Source organism: Myotis brandtii, unplaced genomic scaffold (genome assembly GCF_000412655.1).
Source record: "Myotis brandtii unplaced genomic scaffold, ASM41265v1 scaffold1341, whole genome shotgun sequence".
Classification (NCBI taxonomy): Eukaryota; Metazoa; Chordata; class Mammalia; order Chiroptera; family Vespertilionidae; genus Myotis; species Myotis brandtii.
The window spans coordinates 802774-818400 of record NW_005354761.1 but is presented as its reverse complement, the minus strand read 5'-3'; the positions used below and the strand labels follow the sequence as shown (position 1 = coordinate 818400).

At 42.9% G+C, this 15627-nt stretch overlaps 1 protein-coding gene across 1 annotated transcript in view; it reads right to left on the bottom strand.

Moving 5' to 3' along the window:
• Positions 1–13763, bottom strand: part of WT1 (Wilms tumor 1) — a 69031-nt gene extending 55268 nt beyond the window's left edge. Inside the window, exons 1-3 of the mRNA XM_014534953.1 lie at positions 13686–13763; positions 1740–1905; positions 940–1070 (exon numbers count right to left, since the gene is read on the bottom strand). Of these exons, the coding sequence (XP_014390439.1) occupies positions 940–1070; positions 1740–1905; positions 13686–13763 (375 nt within the window). The remainder of the gene's footprint in view (positions 1–939; positions 1071–1739; positions 1906–13685) is intronic.
• Positions 13764–15627: the final 1864 nt, after the last annotated feature.

The following is a 15627-nucleotide window of genomic DNA, read 5'->3' as shown; positions in this document are numbered from 1 at the left end:
AGGCCAGCTTTTTCCCCCCCCCCCCCCACACACACACACTCTGTAGGCCCCCAATTCGCCTTCCAAAAGCTCCAACTCTTAGCCTGCCAGCCAGAGGGCATGTGTGTTTGGTCTTTTTGGTGGAGAAAGACCCGGCGAGACAAAAGTTCTGAGACCTAGTTGCCCCTAGAACGCATCAGACCTCTTTCTCAACCAACCCTCCCTCCCCCAAACACACACTTTTATTTCTACTTCGAAATCGTTTTTTCCTAACTAGGACTCACTCAAGCTCTACAAGGGAAGGTGAACCCTTTAAGAAAAGCCAGGAATTTCAATTTCCAAACGAAAAGGTCAAACATTGTTTCTCTTTTATTCTCCTTTGCAACTTTGGGGGGAGTATTTTGAAGAGGATAGCCTTTGTGTTTTTGAATCACAGGTAGGGCAAAGGCGCTTAACTCTCCGCCTTTACATTAAAAAAAAAAAGTTTTGCCCAGGAATGGGGTGGGGTTGGGTGGGAGGAAAGGGGAGTTGAAACAATTGTGGTGTGATCTCATTTCAACCTTAGAATGCCACCTCGCCCGACCTCGTAGTCCCAAACGGTGAGGCCAAAAAAGTGCTGTGCGCGTCCGGAGTCAGAATGCCTTTGCCCATCCCCATGCCCAGGAGCCCAGGCACCTCAGGGCCAAAGCTGGGGAACCGGCAAACTATTGCGTTTGCAGGGTGCCCACGCTCTCCACTTCTCCCACCCCTGGGTAACGTTCTCTGCGGGAGCTGTGGTCACCCGGTGGCCGCGCCTGCCACGCTGCCCTAGAGGCCCGGGGGGAGGCGGGGGTGGCAAATAGTCTGGCCCGGACGAAGGGCCACCTTGCGCTCTGCTGCACCTCCTGTGGGTCGAGGCTTGTCCGAGATCCCGGGGAAATAAAGGCTTTGAAGACCTAGTCGCTCCCTTCTCTCACCCACCTTTCCACGCCCATCAGCGAAGAGACCTGTGGCGCAGAGGATCTTGTTTGCACCACCGATTGGCAGAGATGTGAATTCAACTCCTTCCGCAGAGAAGGAAACTGAGGCCCAGACAGAAGGAGGAAAGGCAGCTGTAGAGAGCAATGGTTAAGAGCAAGGGATTGGTAGCCAGAGAATGGAATATCAGCTCTTGCAGGTAACCAACAGCTGTGTGACCCTAGACGATTTTCACAGCCTCTCTGAGCCTCAGTTTCCTAATTGGTCAAACGAGATAACTCGATGCTAGCGCCTAACCTCATGGGTCGTGAGGAGTAGACAGGAAGATAGTGTTGGCCTTGTACACAATAAACGTTACAATTTTTGTAACTTGTTCAAGGACACGTAGCCAGTTAGTGGCAAAGCAGAGCTGAAACCCAGGTCTCCCGACGTCCACAGGGACTTTACCCCCCACCATCCCCTCTGTCTCTCCAGAGTTAATGGTATGAGAATTTTAAAAAAAAGAAAGAAAAGGAAGGCGTAGGGGAGAGAGGTGCCTGAAAAGTGCTTAATTATTGCAAGATCAAAAAATTGTGACCTAACGGGAGGGGGCGGTGAGGACCTATAAACCCTCCACTTTGACCCTGGAGCTGTCAACTGCGGCAGACCAAGCTCCGAGCCGAGCCTGCAACCGCGGTCCCAGGGACCAGGGAGTACTCTCGGGCTGCGCTCTGGGCGTCACCCCGCGCGGCTGCGGACAACTGAATAAACACCACGAAGCGCTGCGATCTGTCAAGGGCTGGGATCGCCTGCTTTATTGGCGCCTGGCGCAAGGGCCAGCGCCCAGAGTTCCACGCGCAGCATCAGCAGCCTGACCGCAAATCCTCTCTGCCCCGCCGACTCCAATTCAGGAATCTGCCTACCCCGGGGCCGACGGGCAGGCTTTTTAAATGGCTGTTTTCCAAATCCAAGCTGGCGGTAGAAATCACACTAATTTAAATTGAAAACAAGAATAAGTAAGGGAGGGTCTTTCGTTATAGTCCACCCGCAGCTCCCCACCCTGCTTCCTCTGTTAATTTGAACAGTAATTCTATTTTCTTTTCTTTTTTAAAATCAATTCCCCTATGGACATTTAAAATTCAATTCTCTGATCCAATTGGTGTGAGAGCCCTGGACCTGCACGCACGGCTGGGTGCGCAGTGCAAAATTCCCCTTCACCCCAGCTCACAGTGTACCCGTCTGTTCAGATACCACCATAAGATGGTCCCCGAGCTCCCAGAGAGTCCCCAGTGAAAAGATTCCGCAGCGCTGCCTCTATTCTTATACCGTAAATCTTTTTAAATTCTGGAACTAATTATATAGAGGATATGTCTCAATTTGTTCTGCATTAATGCCACAGTGGGGATGGAGGCCGGGCCGTGGCCAGAGCAGATACTTAGGCCCATGAAATTGATGAACTGAGAGTTGCTTCCAGTCCTGAGCGCACCATCTGGAATTCCAGTCTGAGGTTACAATTAGAACTCCTGACCCCAGATTCAACTTTGCAAACAACGGGGGGAAAATAGGAAAAAGAAAAAACCAAGAGAAAAAAAACAAACCACCCAGCTTATTCTGCACCTGTAAAAAAAAATACCCACATAATCTTAAAATCTTTCCATCTTAGAAAACTCTTTCCAAGTATTTTTGTGTGTGTGTTTTTAACCTATAAAAGATAATGGAACATATTTTATAGACTGGATTTTATCTTATCCCCTTTCCCTCTCCCAACTGCACTCAATTTAATAGTTGTCAGTTTCTCCTCGGTGTTGGATTTAATTATATAGGACCGAAATATTCTTCAGTAAATTAGTTTGCTGAATATTGTCACTTTTGTTATTCTGCCTTTGAGAAACAGCTCAATTACAGAAATCTATGTGGATCTAGGAACTTCTTTGACTGTTGCTTCATAATCAGAGATTTTATTTGTGTTGCAGTTTTATTTGTGTTTTAAATTGGTTGGGCCAATTTCTTTCTTCTTTCTTTAGTAACACACTGCTTTATTTTCCTCTCACTTTGACCCCCTGAAGAAAACGAGGGACCCAGCAGTACCGGGGAATCTGTTAAATTTATTAGCATAAATGCTTAGACAAAACGAGATATAAATCATTTGGATGTATTAAGCCATAAAGTATCCCAATGAAGTCAGTCCCTCTGCAGGTCCTAGTATATAAAGGTTCATATAAAACAAGATATCAGTATTATCTTTCAACCTGAATATATGTTGTGAAAATACCCAAATGTTGAGTTAGGAATATGGGGGCAGTAGTAGGTCAGGAAGAGGAGATTCTTTAGAGCAGCCGGTTAGAATTGTGTTGCTTAAAAAGTATGACAGAAAGGGAAAGCTCGGCAGTGTGCATTTTAAATACAGTGTTCAGTAGACAACTTTAAAAAAAGATATACAGGATATATTTGATGGGAAGCAAAGGAATAAGGAAAGAAGAGATGAATTGAGAGCAAACAGCACTGCTTTCTGTAGAATGCATTTTTTTTCCAAAGGTCAATTTAGCTTAAAAAAAAATTTACTCGGAAAAGGCACTGACTCTTCACGCAGATAACGGATGAGCCATTAGTGAAGAGCCACCTGGGCCTTCGTCTGCAAACCCGGATATGCAGCTGGCCTGCAGAAGGATGTGTATTCACTAGGGGTGGATGAGGAGAAGAGGGGTGGGGGAGAGAGGAAGGAGAGTTGCCAGAATTCCTAGCAGAAGTTTACCAAGACAAAAAGTTTAAGGAGCAAGGACTCACAAAGATCATAATCACATCTCTCCTTAAATCTTGGCAAATCAGGCATTCGTTGCCTTTTAGAAATGGTTGTTCTGAAGCTTTACAAAAAAAGCAAGGTGTCTACCACAGAAGGGGAAGAGTCCCTTCCTTTTTTCAGCAGCGCATCCTCATCTTTTAGGTGCTCTCCACTCATTCAGCATGCTCCAACTATTCACGCTTCCTATGTACCATGCACTGTGGCAGGGACTGGGAATATAGCAATAACAGGACGGGCTCTGCCCTGCCCTCAGAGCTTACATTTCAGTAGGAATGACAATTACAAGCAAAAAAGTCCGATACTTGTACATAGTGATAACCATTATAAAGGAACAAGGAGATCTGCTAGACCAGAGAATGAATGACTTTAAGGTAAGATGGGAATGGAAGCGACATATTGCCCTCACTTGTTACTGTCCTTTTATCTACGCTGCCACATTTTAATGTGTTTATTACTAAGTATCCCACCCTACCATCCAGACGCTGGAAGGGTTGGAAGGATTTGGAATGCCAGGGCTGGGTAAATCTCTGCCTACAAGGTGGCTGAACTTTATGGAATCAGGAGGGCAGCTGTTTATATAGAGCTGGGTTACAATCACCACCACTAGCTGAGTGACTGTGAAAGTTACTTAACCTCTAAAAAACTCAATTTTCTCCTCAAGATAGAAATAACAACAGCACCTATTCAAATTGTGAGAACCAGATGAGGTAAGGCATGTAATCACTTAGCCCGTTGGAGGAAGCACTCAATAAATGGTGGCTGTTATCTACACTGACATAGATTCCGTTTTTCTTTGCTTCTAATTAATTGATGAGTTCTAGACTTAGTGTAGATATTGGTGTGACTTAAGAAAAGGTAGCAATCTTTGTTCTGGATAAGGAAGAAGGGCAGAAAGAGAAGTCCTTTACCAAGGAGTTTGACCTTAAGCAAGATTGTTGCCACCTTGAAGTAAATGGAAATCATTTTGTCCTAGACCTAGGCCCTGAAACAGGAAACGTGACATTGCTTCAAAATCAAGCTTGGATTCTTTCCTTTTCGTGCAGACTACATGGGTTAACTTCATCTTGAAAATTTAGGATGGCATTCTTTCTCACAGTCGCATTTCGGGTGTGCAGCCTGGTCCAGAATAAAAGAGTCCTGGGCTAGGTATAAGAACACCTGTACTCCCATACACCAAAAGGTTGCAGGCTCGATTCCCAGGTGGGGTGCATACAGGAGATAACTGATCAATGTCTCTCTCTCTCTCTCTCTCTCTCTCTCTCTCTCTCTCTCTCTCTCTCTCATAAGTAAAAACATATCCGCAGGTGAAGATTGAAAAACAGCACTTGGGCTCACTCAGATCCTGTCTCTGCCAGTGATCATGGCTTTGGGGAAATAACTTGAGCTGATTTTTTAGTTCCCTTATCTATAAAATGAAGATAGTAAAAATGAAATAAAGCATACAGGGACTTGAAAACTGTAAAGGGCTAGGCAATGCAGCGAACCACCGGGTGATCTGTAACATGGGAACGAACCATGGAAAGGAATACTGGGAGTAGCTGGTGTACATGGCTTGCTCTCATGTGTCTTCATTTGTAAAGTGGACATAGTACCCTTCGCATAGGGCTGTTGTGAGACTTAAATGACATATATGTAAACTTTCGGAACAGTGCCTGCCATATAGTGTATGCTACCTGGGTGTTGTTACTCTTTCTCTTCTCTGGCCATGTTCCTGGGTCCAGAGCCGAGCCTGTGTTTCACACTGATAGTTTTTGACTCTGGAAATACAGAATAGTACAAACAGCAGGGCACAGGGATCAGATGCTGCGGTTAAAGTTCTCCTCTGCTGTTGATTTTCCGTGTGACTTTGGGTAACTTCTGTACTTTCTCTGAGCCTTAATTTTCATCACTGTAAAACGAATCTAAGGATACCTTCACCTCAATGAGTTATTTGGAAAACAAATTAACACATGTAAGTGCCTATATGGTGCCTGGATGTAGTCAGAAATTATCAAATGGTAGTTACTAAATTTTGATCTATCTATTCAGAGACTATTAACTGACTTCAAACAAAACAAAACAAAAAAAGAGATCAGCCATCAAGAACTTGAATATGAACATGCACAAAAGCAAATTCCCATCTTCTTGTAAACTCACTGATACCACTTTCACGTATGAAAAACTTTGCCATCAAGGCATTGACAACAAGTTTCTCGTCAAAATTCAAACCTTAAGAAATGGATCAAGGAGTGTTCTGTATCATTTTGAAACCTACTTTCAATACCATTTTAAACACAAACACATATAAGTGAAGGTGCCCAATTTGGTGTGTGACTTTAAAAAAAAAAAGTATGCCACCTTATTAGGTCCTATGATTTTCAGTGCATTTATACCACACCATTCATCCAATGGAAATAAAATGGAACTTGCAACTCTGTGACAGGGATGGGCTCACAGTCTACTTTCCGTCCATTCGGGAGGAGGGGGGTACTTTTATGCTCCACCAATGAGTTCTACCTACTGCGTCGCTCTCTATTGTTTGCCTGGATCTCCAAAATGCTAACACAACAAGCTGGGAAGTAAAATAGCGAATGAACTGTTTTGTGTCATTTCATGATGAGACATGCCTTGCAGTGGGTAAGGATTGGCAATGTGGGGAGTGAGGACCTGAGGTGGGCAGGTGGATCAGGAACCATTTACTGCTCGCCACAGTGGGAAGGAAATGAGAAATCAGTGTTCCCAAGAGCAAGTTGAGAAGAAATCAGCTACTAGATGTCACATGAGAGTAGGCAAGACATAGAGGAAGACAGTCTAGTAAGGAAGTCGGTGGTTAAGAAGCAAGAAGACATTGGGGATCAAGGATCCACAAAGATTGATAAGTAAAAGGACAAGTAAGCCATGTCAAGACTGACATCACTAATTAGAATGTCAGTTGGTTAGAGCTCAGCCTTTACTTCCTGCCATTCTCTACAAGTTTAGGAATTATAGGGGATGGGTGCTAATAAAACTCAGTGTTCACTTAGCACTGTACTCTCCCCCAGCTTGGGCAGGATTCAAGATGGCAGACAGCCTTCATTGGGAAAGGGGACTTGGGTGGCTTTATTCCTCCTCTTCTTGCTCACTTCTGTGTTTGCTGTCTCTTCTATTCTCTTCGATATTGCTGTGGGAAAGGGGGAACGAGGGAAGAGAATAGGCTCATTTTGACCTAAGCTGGATGGTTTCATGCCCTTTATCTGGCAGCCTATGAAAAGGTAGACCTGGAAGATGATTTCATTGGTGACTTCTGTGGGCTCCTGGAGAGTTCTGTTCTTCTGATGACCCAACAAGATAGATATTCTAAGTCAGGGGTCCTGAAACTTTTTAAACAGGGGGCCAGTTCACTGTCCCTCAGACCGTTGGAGGGCCGGACTATAGTTTAAAAAAAAACTATGAACAAATTCCTATGCACACTGCACATATCTTATTTTGAAGTAAAAAATCAAAACGGGAACAAATACAATATTTGTATTTGCATGTGGCCCGCGGGCTGTAGTTTGAGGACCCCGATCTAGACCATTTTCATAGTTTCCTGGGGGTCCAACCTGATTCAAATTAGCATAATGTGTTGATTTTCAGAAACTCCCAACTGATAATTTTGAAAACATATTTTATTTATTAATCACCAAGTAACTTTGAACATGTATCAAAACAAAACACTGCTAAGAACCTGGCCTTTGTTCTCCAGAACCTGTGATCCAATTTGAAGAGAGCCCTAGGGCAGTGGCTCTTAACCATAGGCTTTTTCCCCCCCAGCACCCCACCTCCCGCCTCCCCCTCTCCCCGCCTGGGACATCTGGAAATGTCTAGCAAAGTCTGTGATTGTTACAACTCGATGTGGGTAGGAAGGTTGGATGCTACTGGCTTCTAGTGGGTAGAGACTAGGGATGCTGCTAAACATTGTTAATGTATAGGGCAGTCCCCCTACAGCAAAGAGGAGCCTTTGAGTTAGATTCCCCAACCTCACCCGGTGGAGCTGGAAAATGTGTCTTCCGTAGGCTCAAAAAATGGTGGTGCCCTGGATGGGTGGTTCAGTTCGTTGGAGCATTGTCCTGTCAACATTATTTTATTCTTTTCAAAATGTTGTGGGTTTGGTTCCCAGTCATGGCACATACCTAGGTAGCAGGTCGATTCTCAGTCAGGTCGGGTACGGGAAGCAACAGATCAATGTTTCCCTCTCACATCTATGTTTCTGTCTTCCTTCCTCTCTCTAAAAGTCAATAAAAATATATCCTCTGGTAATGATCTTTTTAAAAAAAGAAAAAAGATGGGAATAGAAATAGGCAGGTGAGAAGAGGCAAGGCATGTTGTAGGGAATGCAGTCCAGAAAGGGAACTGTGTGTATAAACTAACTTAGCTAGAAAAGAGGGAAAATCCATATAGAGCCGTAAGTGAAAAAAACCAAATGCAAATTTAGAGCAAGCAGTTTCTGCTCGGATGTTATGCTCCAAGATCCTTAAATATTGCTAGCGTGTCTGTGTGTGTGTGTGTGTGTGTGTGTGTGTGTGTGTTTTAACCACACAAATCAAAGGCAGCATAAACTTTTATGCTCACAAAGATCATCTCTTGAATACTGGCTTGTGGGGTATAGATGGATAGGCACATATTTTGCTTCCTCTCCCCCACATCATTTTTCACCACTTACATAGTAGAGATTCCTTGGAACTCAGTTTTATATCACATTAAATTTAAAAAATGTGTGCGTACGTAAAAATACAACCTATCAAGGCACAGAAAATTCTGAACCACTGCTGTAATTAATAGGACATTGTAGGAATCACCATTAAGAAATATTATTCTGACCTAGTTCACCGTGTCATGCTGCAGATTGTCCTTTTCGTGAATCATGGAACGCCTTGTGAGAAAGGACTACAAAGCTGGGTCCCTTGACATTAGCCATCTTACCCCTCAAAGTTCAGCCAGGAGTGGGACAAAACCCTTCTCACCATGTTGACATGTTTACTTCTGGCGCAGGAAAATATTGCTGCTGCCCGACTGGCTTTCCAGTCCCTTCGCACTCCACTCCACTGCCTGGAGACATTATTTTATTCTTTCCTTTGATGCTTCACAAATAAATTAGCACGATCCACTAAACTCTGCCAACATATATGTGTTACCGGAGAAATCTGAGATGCTGAAAAATGATTGTAATTTATTAGATCCCAATACTTTCTTCTTAAGGACCAGATAAATAGCATGGGCTAGTTTATATACCTGACATATTTATTGCAGCATTCCCGCTGAGCACTTCCCATTGTCATGTGTTCTCACACGTTGTTTTCACAAATTGTGTTTTGAAAGAAATTCAGGCCAGAGAAACAAGATGTTATCTTTTGGAAAGGATGAGACCACTCTAATGGAAGAGGATAATCCACTCAGAGGGTTGGAAAGCCAATGTGCTCCAGCGGGTGTGATAAATCCACAGGATCTGAATCCAGGATTTTGCACTGGGACCTTGAAGTCAGTAGGAACGATTTAGTTGTGTTCCAAATAAACACAATGCATCATTATTATTGGATAAGCATGAACATCTGTTAGGTCAGTTTTGCCCCATTTCCTTAAGGCAACTGGACTCACTGAGCACAGTTCTCATTCTGTCTATCACAAATGGATCTAAGATGGGTGGGTAATGCCAAAGCTGCTCCTTGATCATCTCTGTGTTTGAAAAACAGATTTTAAAAAGAAGAAAAAAATCCACCTGCTCATCTCAGATGGGTCGCATGCGTGGAGAGCCCCAGGGAGGCAGCACTTCCCTTCTGAATTACATCAACAGAACCATGTTCAAGAGATGACCATATTTGAGATAGCTGGTCTTCTTCATTTTTAAAGAAATGTTGTACATGCTCTAAGTAATTATTTGGAGAGAGAGGAATCTAAATATTACTTACCAAAAAGTTATTCATCACCCCCTTTTTCTAACTCAATATGGTGCCTCCCCAGGTATCACTCAGTTCACATGGGATCCATAAGATAATCTCTCTCCAGGTTGAGTCAGAGGTTTGCAGCAGGTTACAGCTGCAAGGGGCTTTAAAGAGCATCTATTCCACCCTCGTTTTCCAGTTAAGACATTAGATGAGTTGCCCATGACTACACAGCTAGTTAGTGACAGTTTTCTCAGAGGCCAGACCTGTGGGAGGCAAGAACCATTTTTCTGTAACAGCCTGCACTTACGGAGTACCTATGACAGGCCCAGTAACCAAACTGGAGATACAAAGTCCATGCTCTCAACTTGCTCAGAGTCTGGCTATGCTACAGGACTCGGTCACATTCAAAGCAGGATGTGGAAGTCCTGCTATAAAAAGTATCCTTGTAACAAACTTCGTTTACACCAGGTCCAAGAATTTGCCTCAGTTCCTCTCAGTGGTAATCAGAGAGATGAAATCCATTAAGTTTCACCAAGAAGGCCTCTGTGGGTCTGTAATTAGCTAATTGCAATATGGTTAAAATTAGGAAAGCATCATTGTATGTTACAGAGGCCCGACATGTAGAGATACCTAGCATGCTGACAGCACCTTTTTGTTGGAATTAATCAATGATTTCTCAGTAAAGGTTTAGCAACAAGGAGACCCCCGAGGGGGAGCTCTTCTGGTTTGGAATTAAAGTGACTGGCTGACGGAACCCAAAAGCACAATAAGCCTTTAGAGCTGCATTTAGTAATAGACTCAAAGGAAGATAACCAGAAAGCCACAAAGAAACCATTAATCCTCTCTACCCTGTATTTTTGTTGCCTATTTAATGCTGATGAAATCCTGACATCATTTAAGACAGGATTGGGGGAGGGGGGTGGTGATGGCGGGATGAACGTTACACAATGTGCAAACATCAGACATTTACCAAACAAGTTCCAAGACGTAAAACAAAAAAGATTTCCGCCTGGTTTGACTCCCAAAGGACCTGAAAAGCATTTCAAACGTGTCCAGTAAGACATTAAAAATAATTATCCCAGAGAGTACTCACTCCCTTGGTTGTTTTAATGTATTTTTGTCTACAAACAAGAGAAGTTTTCTAAACTGCTGGGTTGGCTTACTCTGAAAGGTCTCTAGAACAAAAGTACTTTAGGTGACCCCAGGATACCTGGCAACAGTAACCACGGATGTGGATGAGGCTGAGAAAGATAAAAACAGATGATGCACTTTTTTGATGTCAGACCTAAAATATTGTATAATTAAAACAGAGTAAAATGTTGAAGCTTAGAAACAAAGAAATAATCCCATTAGGAAAATTAGCAAGCTTATTTAAGAGCATGTTCAATAAGATTTTTTAAAAGCATACTATAAAATTACTCTTTTGTTCCCCAGATGGCCCTGTGGAGTGACTTTTCATGTAATTAGAATTAGCTTTTCTCCTCTTTTTCTCTTCCTCTCCTCCTCCTCTTTCTCTTCTTTTCATAATAATAGTTATTATTTTTATTAGCCATCATTACGGAGTACCCAGGCTTCTCAGACATTCTCTCTACTTCTCATAACAACCATTTTAATGAGAGATTATTATCTCCATTTCTGAGGTGAGGAAATAGGTGCTGGCAGATTTGGATTGCCCACTGTTAGCCGTCTAGAATGTGGTGTCACCAGAGCAGCAGTCATCGTTTTGGATGGTACAGCATCAGAATTCTGGAAGGAAGTAAAGTGGATAAACAGTAAAGATCCACTTGGCATAGCTTATCCTCAGAATCGGACTTACCATCCAACCCAATGACAAGATCCACAGACCAAAGTAAAATTCAATTGCTTTTGCCACAGACTGTGTTTCCACCAGTGTTTACTAAAGTCTGACCCACCCACTTCCTGTTTGTATCATTCTGGCATACCTTACTTCATACAATGGCTGTGTCCCTGAAATTAATTTTGTTGTTGTTAAATACAGTGGATAATAGTGTCAATGTACTGTGGGGGAGTTAACAAAAAGAATTTGCTATTTCAAGGAATCCCAAGGTGTTCTTTTCCTCCTTCTGATTCATTCATCTTCTTTCTCTCTCTAAACTTGAATTTTCCTACCCCAGGATTGAAGAGAGAGCAGAGGCGGAATGCTCAAGCACACCGGTAGGTTTTCTAGTCACAGCAGGAGGCAGCTCAATGGAAAGGTACGCTTACGTTTTAAACAAAGTAGCTCTCCCGACATCACAGAGCTAGGCCATTTGTTTTTTGTTTTGTGTATGTGTGTGTGTGCTTAAAAATATATGTTTTATTGATTTTACAGAGAGAAAATGAGAGGGATAGAGAGTTAGAAACATCCATGAGAGAGACTTTGATCAGCTGCCTCCTGCACGCCCCCTACTGGGGATCAAGCTCGAAAACCAAGGTACATGCCCTTGATCACAATCAAACCCAGGACCCTTCAGTTTTCAGGCAGATGCTCTATCCACTGAGCCAAACCGGTTAGGGTGAGCTAGGCTGTTTTTGATGGTCATAGGAAGCAGACAATGCACCTTTATAAACCCAGAAGCTCATGTGTATGTAGAGATGTTTTCATGTGCTTGCACCTACACATTTCTGACATTTACTGAGCTGGCCCTTCTCACTTTTACCTTTTCCCACAAAAGCAGTTTGTTTTTTACACCTCCTCTCCCATCCACCTCACCCCACCACCAATCACACAACAATCCCAAAGTCGTAAGCCAAAGCAAGATTGCAAATCAAAAAAAGAATTTGGTTTCACAGGGACAAATTGGCACCTTGCAGTTATATTAAAAGAAGAACTCCATCAAGGTGGACTCCCTGGAGCTTCTTATGCGTTGGTAGGAGAGAGGGGTTAAATAGGCCAGGCTGGGAGTCGTGTGCTCAGAGGCTGGAACGGCTCTGCCGGGCCCAGTGCCTTAGGAAGACCGCCACAGAGCCTCAGCCAGGTATTTGGAATCACGGCTTTTCTCAGAAATGCATCTTGGTTCCAGCTTCCCCTTTATCTCTGGCAAAGAGCACCATGATCAGGAACTAAGGATTGCGGGTGGAACTTGGAGCCAACTGCCAGAGGATGCCCCACCCTACTCAGCAGGACCCAACCCAAGAAGGAAGATCAGCCTGCTCAACCCAAGCCATGCTTCAGGGTCCAGGCACAAACCTTCCCCATTTGGTTCAGTTTTCTTTTGCCCCCCCATCAGGATTCACAAGTGAGGCTGTGAGGCTTATGAGGGTGGCATCCGGCCATCTGAGTCATTTGGTCCCTTTGCAGAGTGGGCAGCTCTTAGCAGGCTAACAATAACACAAGAATAATAACAATAAATAATAATAACCACCTTTAACTGAGTGCTTGTTAAGTGACCGGCACTGAAATAAATATTTTTTGGATTATTTCATTTGATTCTCAGAAACTCTGGGAGGAAAGTCATATAAACATCCCCATTTTATGTATGAGACACAGAGAGCTGGTCATTTGTCCAAAGTTTCACAGCTAGAAAATCACAGAGCTATGATATGTATGTGGGTGGATGTGATTCTAAAGCCTTTGCCACAACTGTACTGCCTTCAAGGAATAGTAACATCGTCTATTAATTATCCAGGCATCTGTGTTGGTCAGGGTCCTGCAGGAAACAGATGATATACTCAGATAGGGCAATTGAAGAATTTTAAGGAAGTGTCTATCTAAAAAGGTGTGGGCAAGGTTAAGGGAAATCTACAAGGGGTGGTAAAGCCCCCTGACCGTTGACACTGCAGGGAGCCTGTTACCATCCATGTGGTTGAGAGAGAGGGCAAAGGGAAGGAGTGGTTCCTGGAACCCAGACGGAGGAACTGAAGTCGTTGCAGACGCCTTATAGGAATATTGACCTGTAAGGAAGTCAACCTGAGCTGACTTGGCAGGGAAGGAGCCAGGGAATAAGTAGCCTGACCTTGTTGTTATTTCTCTCTACAAACTCTGCCAGTATTTCCCATTGGCCAAATCCTACTGAAAGTGGGAGGCAATGGATCCCAGTGATGCAATCCACACAGGCCAGCCTTCTGGGACCGGGTAAAGAAAGACTTACCTGGTAAAGTCTCCGGTAAAGAAAGGTAGAGATGGACTTGGAGGGGATTTGTCTGTCCGAAGATGACCTTTTTCTCATCTTGGGTGATATTTGGCTGGCTATATCATTATAGATTAGAAATTATTTTCCCTTGGAATTTCGAAGATATTACTCTTTGTCTTTTAACTTCTAGCATTGTTTTTGAGAAATACAAAGCCATTCTGTTTCTTGAGGCCATAAATGAAATTATCTTTTTCTTTCTGGAAGTCGGTTGGATCTTTTCTTCAGGAGTCTCCTAAACTGTCCAATTCAATTCCCACTAATCCTTGTTGTTGTTGTTTTTTGTTTTTGTTTTTTAATCAATCTATTTAACAAATTGTCCCAACAATAATTTTTAAATTAAATTTATTAGGGTGACATTGATTAATAGCCAGCAACTATTTTATAATAAAAATTTATAGAGACAGAAAAAGAAATTGCTTTTTCACTTTTGGAAAAATCACTTTTCCCTTAAGTGGCATTTAGAACCCAATCTAATATAAGTATTGAATTTGAAATTCTGTTTTAAAAATACATCCTCTGGGCAAATCACATTAGAAATGGGGAGGGGAAAAATCATGACAGTGGGAACATCCTAAATTATAGTATTTCTACTCTGCATCTAAAAACATCTGTTATACCACCCTCACATAAAATTGGTGTTGTGTATGATAGTCCTAGGTTAGCACTAAACACTGTGTCTTTTCAGTAATAGCTTGCAGCCACAGACTATTCAGAAAACACTTACCTGACACTTCTCTGAGAAAAGTGATACATTTTATTCTTAATGAGCTTATTATTTTACATGAAGATATTATAGATGGAGAAGAGATTGTCCTGTTGTAGAAACCACCAGTCAATAAGTGGTGGCCCTGGCACTGAACAGTTGGGGACAGAAATTCCTTTGTGGGTTGTTGTCTCCTGATGGAGCCAGCGTTGGTTGGCAGGAGATGACTTCCATGGTCTATTGAACACCAAAGGTGAGACTGGCTCTCGGCCACGAACTAGACTGCACAGTCAATGAGATCGGCTTCCATCAACCTAAGGCTGCTCTGACTTACGATTTTTTAACAATAGAAATGAAACCGCCACAGGGAGGAGAGAGAACAATGGTGTTTTGACAAATAGAGTAAAGATAGAACTTGACTGACAATTCAGGTCAGAATAAAATGAAGGCACAGGAAGACTGATGTTGGCGGGACTCCTTGCCAAGAAGCAAACACTCCGTGGGAGGTTTCCACTGACACAGGGAACTGGCTCAACGGTGGCCATTTGGGTTTGGCAATTTTGTTGGATATTTTCTGGCAAAAGGACACTTTTTTCTAAGACTTCAAATACAATTAGAGTAAAAAATACACAATTAACCCAAATAGCCATCGTACCCTTGAGACCTAAGGAAGGAAGAACCAGAGAGAGCTTGTGGGACTCAGTGAAAAATGTTATCCTGTTTCCTTGGAGATCGACTAGGATGGTTCAGATAGAGTCCGGCTGTGGGAGTGGTTAGGCTAAAGAAACCTCTAGCTGCCCTTTCTAGACTTGTAATCCTCTAAAATTGGAAATTAGGAAGCATTCATTCATGACCTTGAAAACACTGTTTATAAAAGTATATTATAATGTATCAGTAAAATGAGCTGGGAAGAGGGTTTATGTGAAAGTTCATGGGAGAAATGCAGCTATTAGCACGCATGCCATTCCCTACCTTGACCCCGGCAGGAATGTGTAAATTGTAACATATGGAATGTCAGCGTCTGTTGAGATGTTTCATCAATCTGCCTGCAGTGAGCAGCACAAGGTCCTGTGTGTGAACAGGCCACAGAAAGAGAGAGACAGTGAATGTTGCATCTAACTTTAGGCTGTGAATCAGCCCAGAATATGACAATCAAAAATTTCCAGACAGTGTTCTTTAATAATATTGGTTATTTCC